Genomic DNA, 16656 nt, shown 5'->3' with positions numbered 1-16656 from the left:
CAGCTGTTCGGACTCTCCACTGAACTACAGCACCCCCTCCCCGCTGAGTGAGTCTGGCTGGTAGCAGGAGCCAGGCTGGTTGAGCCATGGGCGAGGGCAGTGCTGGGTCGAGGAGCCCTGCGCTGCCAGGCCTTTCCCCTCACCCCTCCCATGGAGAGGCACCCGCAGCATTGTAGGAACGCTGAGTTTTGAGAGGTGCTACGTGCCCTGCCTTGTGACTGCCCCCAGCAGGAGGGGGGCCCTGCTCCGCTCCCTGGGGCAGAGTCAGGCAGCAGTGAGGGCAAGACACAGCCAAACCCTGCTTCCCCCAGCTCCCCCACCCACCCCCAAACACACAGACACGGCAAACTTCTCCCCTAGAGTTTATTGTCCTGGTGCTCTCCATGCATCCAGCAGCCTTCTGCTGCGCAGTGTAGCAGAGACGCCAGCTGTGCTGGCATCTAGCCCCATCACTCAGTAGCAGCCATGCTTAGCTCTCCCTCTGCCCCCAGCGTCTGTGGCTTGCCCTCCACCCACTCACCGCTTGACACGCTATAAGCACGGTGACTGTGGCAGGTGTCCGTGATGCACAGACACACATCAGCACAGTCCCTGCCTTGTGGAGCATCTGTTCCAAGGTGGTGCGAGGTGCAGGGGGCCCCTCAGCTTGGAGACCACCCAGCCTCTCACAGGGCCTTAAGGGAATCAGCTGAAGGTATGTGGGTATTAAAGCAACACTCCAGGAGTGATCTGCCCCAGCCAGAGAGTTGCTGTCAGGCCTCTGAGCGGTTCAGGTAACTGGAGTCTAGTGAGAGTTCAGCCAGAGACAGCTGAGTGGGTCTCTCTCCCCAGGGCTAGCTGGTCTCTCAGGCAAGGCTGGGGGAACAGGCCCTGCATGCAGCGTCCACGCTCAGGCCAGGATGGGGTACGTTGCCGCCGTCATCACCCCGCAGTTGTTGTCCCGCATGGACATGAGGATGTAGCCGGCATTACCCCAATAGGTGGACCAGGAGTTTTTGATGAGCCAGTAGCTCTCCCCTTGCAGGACTCCGTAGCCTACGGCGAGCACCGCGTGGTCCAGCTCTGTGCTCTTGTTTCCTAGGAGAAAGGAGAGGAGACTTAGCCTCCTTCTGTTGGGAGGTGAGAGACTGGGCTGTGGGATCCTGCCTGCAGGAGGCCAGCAGGCCATGCCCTGTGCAGAGGTACCTCCCTACATGTCTTCCTATATTCATCGTATGACTGCCTTACAGGAGTTAGTGTTGAGTGGGAGGGAAGGTCAATGCCACCCAGGAACAAGGGCTGCCCAATGAATTAAAAAAGGAAACATTTTATAACATGCTTTTTAATGCCATGCCTAATTAGCCTGCAGAACTCATTGCCACAGGATATCCCGGAGGCCAGGAGTTTAGCAAGAGTTCACAGATTGGACATAGAGAAGGAACATCCCCAGTTAGGTTAGGCAGGATAAAAGATAAGAGTTCTGAATCCTCCTGCATTAGGGCAGTAGGCAGTCACGTTCTGTATGGGGCTAGCGTAAAAGCTCCCCCCATGGGTAGGTTGTTCCATGAGGAGTTTCTTGTTCCTCCCTCTGAAGCAGGTGGGGGGGGATGGGACTGTAGCCTTTGTTTTTATTGAAAGTTAGTTTTAGTGATGTTATGTTGCACCCTCGAGGACCTGGCCCTGGCGGCTCCAGTCACAGTTCAGCAGAGTTACCCCTGTTAGATCTGGAGCTCACAGGAACACATGGAGGCCAAGGGAAGTAACACAATCACAAGGCTGTGTGATGTTATGATTAATTAACAGGATCCATCCTAGACGAGATGCACCACGGGTCTGATCGAGCTGTGGTGGGAATCAATGCAGCTGCTTCTGCCCGCAGGGAACCTGGCTTTGTCCAATTCGAGACAAGCAAAGTCCTCCCCCAGCAGAGCCCCGGCGCACCCCCAGACTCACCGCAGGCAGGTTCATAGTAGACACCGTTGGCATAGAAGGCAAAGGACTTGGGGGAGGCGTCGATGTTCACGGCCACCGGCCCGTGCTTGTAGAGCGCCGCTTTCAGGGCGGTGACGTTCCCGGGGTCTACATTGATGTAGCCAGCGACCTTGGCTATGAGCTCAGACTGGTTGTAGTGGCAGTACCCATTCTGGAGGGGAAAGACCGGTGCGAGAACTGGGTGACATGGTTACTGCAGCCAAATCCAGAGCCCTGCCCTTCAGCCAGACGCCTGCATGGCACCATCTAGATATCATGGCAGAGCAGACAAGGCAGGCTAAGGAGGAACTTTCACTGGTCCTGCCGGAGAAACACTAAACCCAAATCTCTCCCATCCTGCATCAGGGGTTTGGGTCTACACAGGCCCCTTCCAGCCCCTGCCAGGGTTAGGATGAGTCAGTGACAGCAGTCACGCAGGCTCTGACCACACACAGCCATCATCTCCTCAAGTTCAATGGAGCGGCTCACGCGGGAGAAGTCCCGCTCTTGCACGAGGGGCTGCAGGGTGGGAGTGCCAGCCTTGCCGCTCTCCTGTCTGGGTACCGACGCAGCCCCCGGCACTGTGACATTTCAGTCAGCCTGGGACGCAGGGCAGAGCTGAGTCCATTGAATGAGCACAGAGCTGAGGCAGGGAAGGAGGGCGGCGGTCTGGAGGTGCTCAGCACCTCCGTCTGCACTGGATGGCAGGGGACTCTGCAGCTGCTCAGCACCAGGGCCGGATTTACACCTTACGCACCCCTAAGCACAGCATCTTCAGCACCACCACCCCCGCCTACCGCTCCCCTGTGTGTTGCCCCCAGTTTTACAGAGGCAAGGCACACCTAGGCACGGGCCTGCTGTGCCTAATGGAAATCCGGCCCTGCTCAGTCCACCTGGGGGCAAGCTGCCTGGGGTCACAGAGGTAGCCTGATTTAACCACAAGGCCGTCTTGCCTCTGACAGGCCTGGCAGTGTCTGAAGTGGCCCCAGATAGGGTACGAAGCACCCTCAACCCCCCATGGAGACAGCAGGCACGAGGGTGCCCAGTGCCCCGAAGCCCTTCCCAGAATCTTCCCCCAAACGGCTCTGGGCTCTCCTCCGACGCCGGCCCAGCGCTCACCTGGCCCATGTACGGCCCGTAGGACTCGGTGCTGGCGATGCCACCGTGCTTCTTGATCCACTCGTATGCCTGCCACTCCTCGCCGCCATCGCAGGCGTGGTTCCCGAAGCCCCAGGAGCAGTCGATCAGGACTTGCTGGGACAGCGGGGTCAGCACTCCAGTCTGGGGGGCAACCGGGAGAAAGTCAGGGTCCCGGCCGAGATATCCAGCGTCCCAGTAATGCACAAAGCCCAGAGGAGATGGGGGTTGGGGCTCCCCCCCAACCCCCGGCTCACAGAGGGGTTAGTTGTCTCCCTCCTCCAGCCAAAAGAACCAAAGGTTCCATCTGGGCACTGCCTCCACCCAGGGCCTGCGCATGGGGGGAGGGGGGTCACTGGAGTGTGCCCGTCTGCCCACTGTCCCATTCAAGGATGATTCTCCCCCCCCAATTGCTTCCTCTCCCCAGTAAGGGGTGGCCTCCACTTCCCAGGCATGTTGTGTCTAGCAGGACCAGACACACCATGCTCCACATCTAGTAGCTCCTCTTGATCAGGTGCCAGAGGTCACCCGTGGCATGGAGCAAGGCCATGTTCCCCTTCAGGGCTCCAACCTCAACTACCAGGCCCGTGCAGCTCGGCCAGAGGGGTGGATTCTCCAGCCCAGAGGATCCAGACTAGTGGCAGGAGCCTGAGAAGTGGGTGTGGGCTCCGATACCCCAGCCTGCCTCGGAGACTCTGCACTGCTCCTCCCTAGATACGCAAGGCAGCTGGGCTCTCACCTTGAGGAACAGGGCCCCCTCCATCGCCCCGGTGGTAGCAAAGCTCCAGCAGGAGCCACACACGGCCTGGTCCTTCACTGGGGTCACGGCGCCTGGGGAGGGAGAGGTTACAGGGCAGGGGCGTTTGCAGTGAGGTAATTTGGGGTTTTTCATGTTTCCCACATTCTTCCATGGGAAAGTGGCCATTTTGCGGGAAAGTTCCTTTTCGCAGAGAGTAACTGACCCCACTTTGGCCCTTTGTGGGGCTTGAACCTGGGACCCTCAGAGCTTAAAACAGCCACCGCTACTGCCTGAGCTAAAAGACATGCTCCATTAGGTGGAGGCCGTGTGAGACTCAAACCCTCTTCTATGGCCCAGTTGCTAGAGAGAGACATAGGCCCGTGCCCTTAGTCTGGGTGTCGCTAGGTCTGGTCAGGAGGAGGTAGGGAACCCTATGGCGCGTCGCTAGAGAGAGACATAGGCCTGTGCCCTTAGTTTGGGTTATGCTAGCTCTGGTCAGGAGGAGGCAGGGAACTCTCAGTGCCTCAGAGCTAGTTTTCTCTGGGACCTGTTTCCCTTCTTAGCCTGTCCTATGCAGCGGCTCCAGATGAAAGCCCCGTAGGCATCGCTTGGACTCCCTGCTACACCACTGCCAGGTTACCATGAGAGGCAGAGCCTGGCCTGTCTCGCTCACCGTACAGCCTCCAGTCCAGGCTCTCTGGTAGGACGAGGCTCTTGTATGCTTCGGACGGGAACGGCTGCCCATTGTTGGGGGCCCCACTCTTTAGTCGCCCCCGCAGCACGGCCATCTCCTCTGGGGTGCGGTCGGCCAGGTGGTTCAGCACCAGCTTGTAGGGCAGGTTGGCCCGATTCTTGGAGTGGATGTACCTGGGAGGGGATGGATGATGTTAAGAGAGGGAGAGCCAGGCAGCAGGCAGCAGCACTGGCTTGTGGCCACCCTCCCAGCAGCCAGTAACCCCAAAAACCAAAAATCATCATGGGCATGGGAGGCTCCTAGCCATGCCAGGGCGCATGGGAGAAGCAATCCCAGAAGAAGCCACCTCCTCCTCCCACCTGCTGAGGGTAGCTGATTGGAGACCCCTAGCCTGAAGCCTGGAGAAGCTCAGCCCTGTAACGAAAGGGAAGGGCCTGGGACAGTATCTGGGTCAGGTTCCATGGGCCATGATGCAGACCCTCTAAGCTGCTCTTGGGTAGGGGGGGAATGTCATGCAAGAGACTCAGCCTGCCTCACTTCTAGTGGTCTAGGGAGTTCCCTCAGCTTGGGGCTGCCCCACATGTGGTGAGAGAGGCCAGGGGTTTGCAGCCAAACTTTCCAACCCCAACCCCTGGATTTTTTTGGGTGCCCAGCTGGAGACACTTGGGGCTGGATTTTCAGCGGGGGCCGAGAGTCCCGAACTCTCGAACTGTGCACCCAAAGAACAGCAACCAAAAATCACAGTCATGCTGTGTCCTGGGTTCGTTCCAGGCATACAACATGAGGGCACATCAAGAGAGTACCCCAGCACAGCCCCACACAGGCCAGGCAGGAGTCTCTTCCATGGTTATTAGAAGACATTTCTATCAAGCAACCAGTTTTTTGCTTCATTGAGAAACATTCCTTGAGATGTTTAAAAAAACCCTCTTGTTCCTCCTTGCCGTTCTCAGATAGCCCCGTACCTCATGTTGTGGATGAAGGTACGTTTCCTGTGTTCCATCTCCTTCTCGGTGCGGTACGTTTTCCTGAACTTCTCCCTGTAGTGGTGGAACAGCCGGTGATGGACTCTGTCTGTTTCTCTAATTCTCCCGACAAATTCCTGCATTGGATTGGCCAGGATCTGATGCTCCGGCCCTGCGCCGGGCCAGTGCTCGCATTTTAGACCTAGAAAGGACAGAAGCAGAAACAACGGTTATGGACAAGTTTGTGGCAGGCACAGATTATCCCTGGAGCAGACTGGCAGGGCAGAGGTTATCAAGAGCAGGATTGACTGTATCTGATCATAGAAGATCAGGGTTGGAAGGGACCTCAGGAGGTCATCTAGTCCAACTCGCTGCTTAAAGCAGGACCAACACCAACTAAATCATCCCAGCCAGGGCTTTGTCAAGCCAGGCCTTAAAAACTTTTAAGGATGGGGATTCCATCACCTCCCTAGATGACCCATTCCAGCGCTTCACCACCCTTCTAGTGAAAAAGTTTTTCCTAATATCCAACCTAAACCTCCCCCATGGCAACTTGAGACCATATCTCCTTGTTCTGTCATCGGGTACCACTGGGAACAGTCAAGATCCCTCCTCTTTGGAACCCCCTTTCAGGTAGTTGAACGCAGCTATCAAATCCCCCCTCACTCTTCTCTTCTGCAGACTAAATAACCCCAGTTCCCTCAGCCTCTCCTCGTAAGTCATGTGCCCCAGCCCCCTAATCATTTTCGTTGCCCTCCGCTGGACACTCTCTCTGTCCAATCATAGATCAAGCTGCATCTTCACAAGTTCACTTCTAGCTGCAGTATAAAGTTGTGGTTGGCCTATAGGCAGAGAGTAGGCCAGATTGTGCTGGTACATGGCTGTTAATCTGGAGTAATTCCCTTAGAGTTGTGGGGGGAGGGGAGGGTTACATCAATGTTCACCAAACCCTTTGCCTGGTGTTGGCCTGCGGCGTGGCTGGGTATTGCTGTAGCCAGAAGCGCACGCATGGTATGGAGGGGATGGGCAGTGTCTCACCTGGATCTACAGTCCCATGCTGCAGTGATGGGTGGGGTGGCGGAAGCCCAGGGCAGCAGTGCGCTTACCGTGTGGGAGGCTGAAGACCTCGGCCGGGTAGCTGCGGGCAAAGCCGCTGTAGTCGATCTCGTACTTGTCGTAGTGGGAGCCCAGCAGGCTGTTGAAGCCCCGCATCTCGTAGTGGACGGGCACGGGGCCGTCGGCGGAGCTGGCCACCCACAGGGTGTAGACGTTCTTCTTCCGGCCCCAGTAGGACACGCTCTGCAGCACGGTGCAGAGCTGCCCTTTGTAGGACTCCTCCCGCACGGGCTGGGGAGGCAGCGAGGCATTAGGGGCGGTGTTTCCGGATGAGGCGGGACAGCTAACTGCCGGAGCAAGAGATCCTACACGGTGCACACGCGAGGCGCTGCCCGCGGCGTCCTGGCCAGCAGCTGTGTGCACTCTGAGCCGCAGGACTGAGGCTCCCTGTACAGCAGTCACCCAAGCTCACGCCTCGGGGCTGGCAGTCTAGACCCCCCCTCTTGTGGGGACATTCTCCCCAGGGGCACACAAAGGGGGAAGTCCCGATCCCCCTTCAGCTGATTAACCCGGGCCCGTGCTCAGGGTGTACAGGGGGATGGGGGCAGGCTTCCCCGGACCCCTTTCCACTTGCGCACCCATGGGAGGGACAGTTTGACCCACAGCCAGCCCTGGCACGAGCTCCGCCGACTTGAGTGGCAATGCACCATGCTTAGGGCAGGGCTGGATTTGGCCCTGGGCTTGTCACATCGCTGCCAGGGGAAGAGGTGTGCTGGCGCTATTACCCATCATGCACTAGTCTGCCGCAGAGCCCCATGGCGCGTGTGCCAATGGCCCTGTGCTATGGAGCAGGGCGAGGTAGCTAAAGGGTCTCCTCGGGGGGCAGGGGAAAGGAGACCCCATTCGCCAAGCAGGATGCCTGGCATCCGGGGCCCTTCTTTGGCAGGTCCCGTGAGACATGGGCTCACCTTGAAGCCGTCCAGGCGGGGGAAGACGCTCTGCGGGCTGATGAGATCCCCGGCCGTGCCATTGACCCGGAAGCACTTCCGAACATTCACCTGGGTTTCTGTGGTTTCTGGGGTCACCTTGAAACTGGCGCCGAATGGCTGCACAGAGCCAAGCTGGTACGTGATCACTTGGCCTGCAGGGACGCGCCCAGGGCAAGCAGTTACCACAGAGGGCTACAGCAGTGCTGCGGGCGCCCACGCCCTCCCTGAGGGCAATGGGAAGCATAACAGAGGCAAGCGTCACTCTGTGCTGAGCGACAGGCGTTTGGGAGACGAGGGCCATGCCGGGGGCTAGAGGTAGCCCCAGCATTCACTGCAGTGGGACTAGTGGGACTCCCCCAAGCTGCTAAGTAGGAGTAAATGGGGTGCTCAAGGGTGCTCCCCTCCTGCTCAGCACTCGTTCGCCAATGGTGCTGCCCTGGTGTGCTGCTGGCAGGCATGGAGAGGAGAAGCCGGCTTGCTGGACAGGGGAGGGTGGCCAGTTTAGTTGAAGCAGCTGTGACCTGAAGCCATTAACCACCTTTTAGCAAAGAATCACAGAATAAACTAGAGTTATGGGCCTAATCGCAAGCATCCTGGCTTGGATTTCCCTCTCTGCCACCCCCGGGCTTCACTGGGGGGCTGCCTGCGTCAGGACCTCAGCTCTGGTAACATGCTGGGGCCAGATCCTAAGCTCCTTGCTACACCCCAGAAGCTCAGTTTATCGGCACCACAGAACTTAAACTGATCTCGTCGTAGCCTGCAGGGCCGTGGCCCAGACGCTGCCTCTCCAGGCGTGCTGAGACAGAGACCCATCCACAGCACTAGCTGCACTCAGAGGAGAGAGCCTGGCCGTGCAGCCAGACATGGGTAATCTATTCACTGTGTGTAAGGGGAAAAGGACGCTGCCTCCCTGGACCGCTACCCCAACAGTATCCAGGTGACCTACCGTGGTAGTACTGGATGCGGCTCTGGCCTCCGCTCAGGTTGTACCAGGCTTCGAAGGGCTCATTGATTTCAGCATAGGGCAGGCTGATAACCCCTGCAAGACACAAGGTGACAGGAGCCAGGTTAGCCTGTCCCATAGAGACCGAGGGACCAAGTCATATCTCTAGTTAATCGCTTTAGCGATGGTGTGCCAGCCTCGTCCATACAGTCAGACAGCGCTCCCCAGCTGCAGGACCAATGCAGGGGCAGCTAAGAGCAACCCACCTGCTGATTTTAAACACAGGAGCCTAATCCTGAGCCCCAGCTCACCCTGTACCCAGGCAAACTCTCCCTGAAGGTATAAAAGCCAAGTAAGGGGTTGGCCCAATGTTCTCTAAGCTGGTTTTGTGGTTCAGCATTTGCACAGCAAATCATTAAGGGCTGCGAATTCACGACAGAGTGGGGTTGGGGGGAATGGGGCAGCACAGAGGTAAATTTCAGTTGCCAGAGACATCCTTTCTAGTGAGAGCTTGTTGGGAGGGGGCCCAGGGTCCTTGCCCAGCTAGGAGGAGGTTGTAAGTTCGTCTCAATAGGGGTCCTGTCCAAACCACTCCCGAGGCGAAAAAGCTCATTTTGCCAGGGTCCAAAAGGGGCTAGAGGTGGGGACGGGGGGGATCTAAGGTTGTTTCAAGATGTCGTTGAACTAGATTACATGCACCTCCTTCCTAGTGCACTGAGAAATGGGAGTGGAAGGCTCCTCTCTCGGCCCCCAAAGAGCTGTACTGCAGTGCATAATGTTTGCAGTCCTGGAAACCAAACTGATGAGAACAGGGTGGAGGGAACACACCAGCCTTCTCCTGCCTTTGTGGCACTTGAGCTTGCAGCTCTGAGTGTGCAAGGTGATATCTCGGCTTCTACAGAATTACTTTCCTCCCTGCTCTTTGGAATCTTACACGGGAGTGTGGCATTCAAACACAGACCTTCGCCAGACCCCTGCAAATACAGGAGGTGCAACCGTCTTTCAAAATATACAGCTGGAACAAACCTGGACAACAGTATTCTAACAGGGCCTTAAAGCTGCACTCCTTTGCATTGTGTGGCTGGGGGATCTGATTTGAATCCGAGACCCAGCTCTGCAGCTTTGGTGGCTGGAACACATCCCAGACCTGGAGGGGACTGATTTCTCAAGCCAAATATGTCTAACAGCTCAAGAGAAGAGCTAACCCCCTCCCCACCCAACCCTTGCACCCAGATGCCAGGCTAAACTTGACTTGGAGCCGAGCCCCACTTCTGCCCTGCGAAAGTACTTTGGGCCACATTTTCAAAGGTATTTAGGTGCCCACAGCTGCAGATAAGCACCTCACTAGCTCCCATTGATTTCCAGGGGGAGTTAGGTACCCAACCTAAGGCAGCCTCTATTTGCATTAAATACTTGTGAAAATCTGTCCCTTGGTGATTCTACAGCACGTTCCAGCCAGGATCTCCAAGCACTTTGCAAATGCTAATTAAGCCTCAGAACTCCCACCCTTAAGACACCAACTCCCTGGGACAGCCCCCAGAACACACAGGGTTAAGCCCACTCCTGGAGCATTACCTGTAACATGATAGACATCTCCGAACTTGGGGATAGGCTGCAGGTTGCCCTCAGCTCCTGGAAGAGAAGGGTCATCTTATTACCCTTACTGGCAGCCACTTCATTCCCCACCAAGACCAGCCCAGGGGAGCTGAAAGGACACGAAGCCTGCACAGCTTTGTGGGGGCCGTGCACGGTATCTATCCCAGCCCAGTGCAAGGAGCAGTCCAGCTGGCAGGGAGTTAGACATCTGAGTAGCTCATCACCTGAGGTGACCCATTAACAAGCTCTTGACTCCCTGAGAATCCCAAGCTGGGGATGTGACCTCCTGAAACGATTCCCAGATGCCTGGGGCTCACACGCAGGCTGGAACAAGGTTTATAGTGGGGGTGCTGAAGGCAGAAGCCAGGGATTTGGGTTGTTATTACTACTTCAAGCCGGGGGTGCAGCAGCACGCCCTAGTTCCAGCATCTATGCACACAGACAAGGGAAGAGAAGATGAGCGTGGCCCGGCCAGGGTGCTAGAGTTGTGTAGGAGCGCTCCCTCCCCCCAAAGCAGTGCAGGGGCTAGACCCCAGAATTAATGACTCTACACACCATGCCATGCCTGCTGGTCCCACTCCCCCAGACCAAGTCACCGGTCCTGGTGATCATGCACACTTGAAACTCCCAGAGAGTCCAGGGTGTGGGCTAAGTCCTTGGCTACCCTTGGTGGATAGAGGCTGCTTCACGTCAGCACTCACTGTCCCAGCAAGCAATTGCACCTCCCGTGGATGGGAATATCTCTGCCCAGGTCAGAATGAGGGAGGCCCCAGAGACTCCCTGGATTTTCAGTTCCTACCCCCTGCTCCCCTCCTTTCTGCAGGGGAAAACTCCCACCACACCCTGAGTGTCACTGGCCCCAGGGCAGGCTATGGCCCTCAGAGAAGAGACAGAACTTGGTGGGCCTGGCTATAAAGGGGGATTCTTTACAGAGGCTGCTGGAGGCAGACAGCCCCCATAGGGCTCACAGCCGCTAGCTGCCAGCCTGACGCAGCCCCCAGGCTGCCTCCCTCAGTTGGGGCCTGGCCTCTGGAGTCATGGAAAGGACAGCAAGCACCGTGAACAATGCAATATTATAATAGGAGATATACCAATCTCCTAGAGCTGGAAGGGACATTGAAAGATCATTGAGTCCAGCCCCCTGCCTTCACTAGCAGGACCAGTACTGATTTTTGCCTCAGATCCCTAAGTGGCCCCCTCAAGGATTGAGCTCACAACCCCGGGTTTAGCAGGCCAATGCTCAAACCACTGAACTATCCTTCCCCGCTTTCTTGGACCAAGCACTCCGGGGTTAGGCTAGATAGCCCAGTACCACACTCCTGGTGCCTTTTCAATAGCCTCCAAAGTACAAGGTGGGGCGGGATTAACAGGGAAATAAACTCACCTGAGCAACAGCTCCACCACAGGAGAATCAGCATCCACCCGAAGATCGCCATGGGTGCAGCACATGCGGCCAGGCACTCTCCTGCTCCCGCTTTGCAAGCCAAACCTCCCAGAAGCCCCCTAAAAAAGAGGCTGGATGTAAATCACCGGGACTCTGTCAACCAATGGGAAAAGTCGGCCCTGCCACATGGGTGGGTTAAAGAAATGCTGCTGAATTCAAGAATTGAGAAGGGGCAGGGCCTGGTCCTTTCTTTGCACCCAGCCTATTGGCTGCTGCAGGTCCAGCGTTTGAAGCAGCGGCTCAGCATGTGCCCATGGAAAGACAATCACTACAGGACAGATCAAGGCCAAAAGAAGCCGTCCCTGGGCTGGGGAGTGGTGTGTGTGGGGATGGATGACTCGAAGACCTTGGAAACGTCCATTCGCGGGGACGAACAGGCTCTAGAAATTGGTCATGCTCGAGTCTCTGCAATCTGCGCCGCACATTCTGGATCTCACCGTGCAGATCTCACTTGCCCAGTGTTTCCATACTACAGTGATGGGCGTCAGTCACAGGGCGATGCTCTAGAACTACTCCCTACGAAGCCAGGCAGGACTCTGGGGGAGCCTCCTCTCTGGGAGCAGACTGTCTCCAGAGCAAGAAGCTCACACAGCTTCCACCTTCCTGGGTCTGACCTCGGAGCATTCAGCATCCTCTGTCCCTCCGTGCGCTTCCCACAGCGAGTCTGCCCAGGCGGGGTCCTGGAGAAGCCAGTGGGCACCCCAGTTCTGCAGTTGTGACTCTCAGCCAGCCAGTGAAAAAGAAGGTTTATTAGATGACAGGAACACAGTCCAAAACAGAGCTTGTCGGTACAGAGATCAGGACCCCTTAGACGGGTTCATCTTGGGGCCAGGGAGGCCAGAGCCCCATCTGGCCCCCACTCCATTTCCCCAGCCAGCTCCAAACTGAAACTCTCCAGCCCCTCCTCTGGTCTTTGTCTCTTTCCCTGGGCCAGGAGGTCACCTGGTCTCTTTGTGCTCCAACACCTTCAGTTGGCACCTTTGTAGGGGAGGGACCCAGGCCATCAGTTGCCAGGAGACAGGGTGTCAGCCATTCTCTGTGCAGACAGCGTCACACTGGCCCTCTAGGACTCTGTAACAATCATGCACCCTTATCCCACCACCTAGATACTTAAGAACTGCATAGGGGAAACTGAGGCACTCACACAGTATTCAGAGAAACCATTAAGAACATTCCCACTTGGTCACAGTGTCGGAGACAAATAGATTGTTGTGTCACCCCAGGCTATTGCTCCTTCAAGACCCCCAACTCATTTCTTTCTTCCACACAATTTGTTTCCATCTGCTGCTGGAACCAGCAGTTGAGGAGAATGCGATTTGTCCTTCTGCAGCCTGGGCTTACCCATCTCTCTAGGCATTAACAGCAGACATTTTGGGGATATGAGTTGGGGTGAGGGGGGCAACTTGAGACACCATAGATTTTCTGAGGTGCTAGGCATCTGAAGTCAGCTTGGGGGCACCCAAAATTGGTGGCCCCCTTTGGCAATTTGGCTCCGTGCTGTATGTGGGGTCCAAAACAGGATGCCAAGAATCTCTGTAGAATCATCCAGGCTGATCCCCATGCCCCATGAACCCTGATCTTGGAGAGATGCTGAATGCTTTGTGTCTGACTCATCCCTGAGCTTTCAGTTCGTGGCAACAGCTGGTCTAATTCTAATAAAGAATGCAGAAAAAGGAAAATGCTTAATAACTAATTCTCAGGTAGCCTTCGCTCCCTCCACTTGCTACAGATGGTTTCCATGCCAAGGCCACTGGCAAGCACTTTCTCTGCCAGCTGAATCAGTATGTTCCTCAGAACCCCAAACATAGAAGATAAGAACTCTGCTCTTTCCGCCAGATCCGCCCAGCTCATGCTTATGCTCAGAATTAATTCAGGCCAAATTCTGCTCTGTTTCCCAGGTGTAAAGCTGGTGTGATTCCGCTGAGGTCCATGGAAATACTTGGCCTTTACAGCAATGCGAGTGAAAGCGGAAATTTGAGCTGTTGATTTTAAGAGCATCCTCAGGAATTAATACTGATATATTTGCATTGTGGGAGCATCTGGCCATCAGCCAAGAACCCGGCCCCGTTGTGCTAGGCCCCGTAAAGACAGTTCATTTCCCAAAGAGCTTAGGATCTAAGTTCAAGGCAAGAGACAACTAGCCGAGAGGGGGAATAGATGCCCAGATTCTTCAGTAACTGATTTGATGCCATGAAGCCTCTCACACCAGCCACAGGATCTGAGTCCAGGTCACCTTGTCTCTGGCAGCCAGGAAGCTGCAGGGACTCATTGCATTAGCACATGCAGGTCATTTCCCTGGAAGGTGGTTGTCAGGGCTGCTCAAGAGGACGGGCGCCGATGGAGTCAGGCTCTTCCGTTCGTTAATTGGAAGGGCTAAAATATCTGCTGAGCCTCATAGCAATAAACCCTCCGAGCATTTCCGGCGAAGTGCTACGCTAGTGGTGTATCACCAGGAACCGCTCTGGGCAAAGTCAAGGGCACGAGGAACAGCAGGAGCTGCCCCCGGCAGTGGTGCTTGGGGATCGCAAGGCAAGAGACTGACGCAGGGGAGAACGGGGCCAAAGGTGCAGCTGGCCTCGCTGAAAGGCAGCCCCTATCTGTGCAGCTGTCACGGGTTGTTGCTATTGCAGTGGCCAGCGGGGGATTCTGTAGTCACAACACCATTGCCAGAGTCCAGTGTCGGACGGTCTAGAGGAACAATGGGAATATAGGCCAGAGGTTGGAGTCTTCTTCCACATGGTATGTTAATGAGCCTCAGCAAAATTCATTCTGGATTATTTTTTCCACTCACAGTTCCAGCTCCTAGAAAACAGAGAAAGAAAAGACCTTTCAGGTCCCCGGGCTACCCTCTGGCCCAGGCCTTTTCCTTAAAGTTTATTTTCTAGCATGTTATTCTATCTAGTTTGAAAAGTTTTGCTGCCCAAAGATTTCCCAGAAGTTCCCATTGCAGAGGTATCCATTTCGGACTGAGGGGGTGGTGAGGGGAGCTGAACTGAGGGATGGAGGGGGGAGCTGAACTCGGGGAGGGGGAAACAGGGGCCGAAATGGGAGGGGCTGGGCAGATCTGGGGATGGGGAATGGGCTGAGCAGATGGGAGACTGGGGGATAGATTGAGGTGGAGGTTGGGGACAAGATTAATTGCGGGGCAGGGGGGTGGGCAGATGTGGGGCTGAGAACTCCTGCAGTGGAGGCCGAAATTCCCTTCCCTGGTAAGTTTAGCAACACTAATTGTTCTCAGGGAAAATTGGAACCACCAATCCCCCCACAGTATCATCTTTAAAAATCTCATGCTCGTTTGGGCCAATGTCATGATTTTTGATCCCTGGAGGTTAGCAGTGGCAAAGCAAATGGGTTACCAGAGCGCCGCCCTCAGCTGTCCCTGCCAGCTTGGGCTGAAATTCTCTCCAACCTGGGTGAGAGGCTCGTTGGTGTGGATGGAAGGGGGATGAGGCAACCCCGGGAGCAGAGTCCGGGCTAACTCTCGAACCTAAGTCCAGTTTTCAAAAGTCACCCAGGAGGGTCAATCAGAGATAGGCTCCTAAGTCACCCTGGAACATGACACTCTGGCTCCTCATTCCCCTGGGTGAAATTCTCTGGACACTGGATCCGCCCCTCCCTGGTGGCTCCTGGCAGCAATTTGCTCAGCGGCCCAGCCCGTGGGGCGATTCCACCAGACAGGGCCAGGTGGCATATGATCCAGAATGATTTGTTTCCCTTACAGGTGTCTACTGTCAGGACTGGGCAGAGACATTCCCAGCAGGCCCCTTTCTGGATGGACCAGCTCCTTTCCAGCATGGTCGGTTCAATGCAGGACACTTGAATCACCTAGAGAAGACCACACACACACACACTCACACACATACACACGCTCTCTCTCTTTGCGAGGCTTATCCTCTCCAGAAGGGGGCAGTGCGCCTCCCCATTTTTGCCCCTTTCTCTAAGAGAGAAATGAAGTCCAGTGGTTAGAGCAGGGGAGCACTCGTGGGTCAGAACCTCTAAGTGTTTTTGTCAGATTCCTGGCTACTGACAGGTTCTCGAACCCTTTGCTTCTGCTATAGAAGTGCTGGGAGCAAAGCATCTGACCCTTCCGAGTCATATTGTAAAGAAGCAGGCAAGAGGGTAATCAGATTGATGGGACTCTAAGCCTCTAAGCCCTGCTCCAATGTTTCCTCCAGCCCCACATGTGGCGTCTGAGTCCCTCTGGGCATTCCCAGCTCTTCCCCGGGGTCTCTAAGTAACATTAGCTGCTCCCCTTAGTTTCCCATGAGACCTCATTCCCCAGGCCAGGCTGGGAGGCACTCAGCATCCTGGGGCCTGCTCCAGCCTTGGCAGCCAGGTTTTGGGTTCCTGAGATTGCTCCTCCCCTGGGGCCCCGGCAGGGTTAAATGGTTCCAGATTCCTCCTATCTTCACAGCCCATCCACATGGAGATCCTCTCATAGGACAGGAATCAGGACCTCTCTTCACCTGCTCCGTGGGGCCCAGGTGCCCACATCCTGCCTCCTAGTATGAGTGAAATGGCACATGGAACCCCAAGCAAACCTCGGACCAGGCTGGGGACACCAAACTGTGAATATCCCCATCCTGGCAGGACCATGGCGTGGCACTGAGATCCCGGCTGGATAGATACAGGGATGGGTGCAGCTCTGGCCAACACACAGCTACACACAGCTCATCTGGTAGCTGGAACAGGAGGGCTGCAGCTAGCATTTGTGGGTTTTCTTTCTGGCTCTGGGGTGGGCATGAGGTGTAAAGGTTAGAGCAGGGGGGTCTGGGAGTCAGGACTCCTGGGTTCTTTTTGCTTGAAAAATTGTCAGTTGGCTCTAGGAAATATTATTATCCCAGAGGATGGGCACTTTTAGCACCATCCAGCTGGGATCTCAAAGCATCTGAGCTTCTAAACCTCCCCGGGGAGAGGAGGGTTCCTGTCCCCCGGCGCAGATGGAGAAAAGTGGCAGAACAAAAGAGAATGGGGGAGTCGTAACTCCCAGCTTCCCCCTCCTCCCGCTCCACCCTACTCCCCTCTCTGAGCTGTGATAGAACCCAGGAGTCCTGACTCCCAGCACCCCCACTCTAACCCGCTAGACTTCCCCCCTCCTGGAAGTGGGCATGAAACTCAGGAATCCAGACTCCCAGTCATTCTAACC

The 16656-nt window shown here is 55.9% G+C and overlaps 1 protein-coding gene across 1 annotated transcript; it reads right to left on the bottom strand.

The window, feature by feature from the left end:
- Window positions 1–889: 889 nt before the first annotated feature.
- Window positions 890–11502, bottom strand: LOC115637747 (digestive cysteine proteinase 2-like). The gene is made up of 11 exons (XM_030539318.1): window positions 11451–11502; window positions 10046–10102; window positions 8474–8566; window positions 7507–7679; window positions 6589–6829; window positions 5483–5684; window positions 4500–4693; window positions 3827–3918; window positions 3070–3231; window positions 1933–2122; window positions 890–1077 (listed from the first exon to the last, which is right to left on the bottom strand). The coding sequence occupies exons 1-11, from the start codon at window positions 11500–11502 to the stop codon at window positions 890–892; spliced, it is 1644 nt and encodes a 547-aa protein (XP_030395178.1).
- Window positions 11503–16656: the final 5154 nt, after the last annotated feature.

This window comes from Gopherus evgoodei, chromosome 20 (genome assembly GCF_007399415.2).
Source record: "Gopherus evgoodei ecotype Sinaloan lineage chromosome 20, rGopEvg1_v1.p, whole genome shotgun sequence".
Taxonomy (NCBI): domain Eukaryota; kingdom Metazoa; phylum Chordata; order Testudines; family Testudinidae; genus Gopherus; species Gopherus evgoodei.
This window is presented reverse-complemented; position numbering and strand designations above follow the sequence as displayed.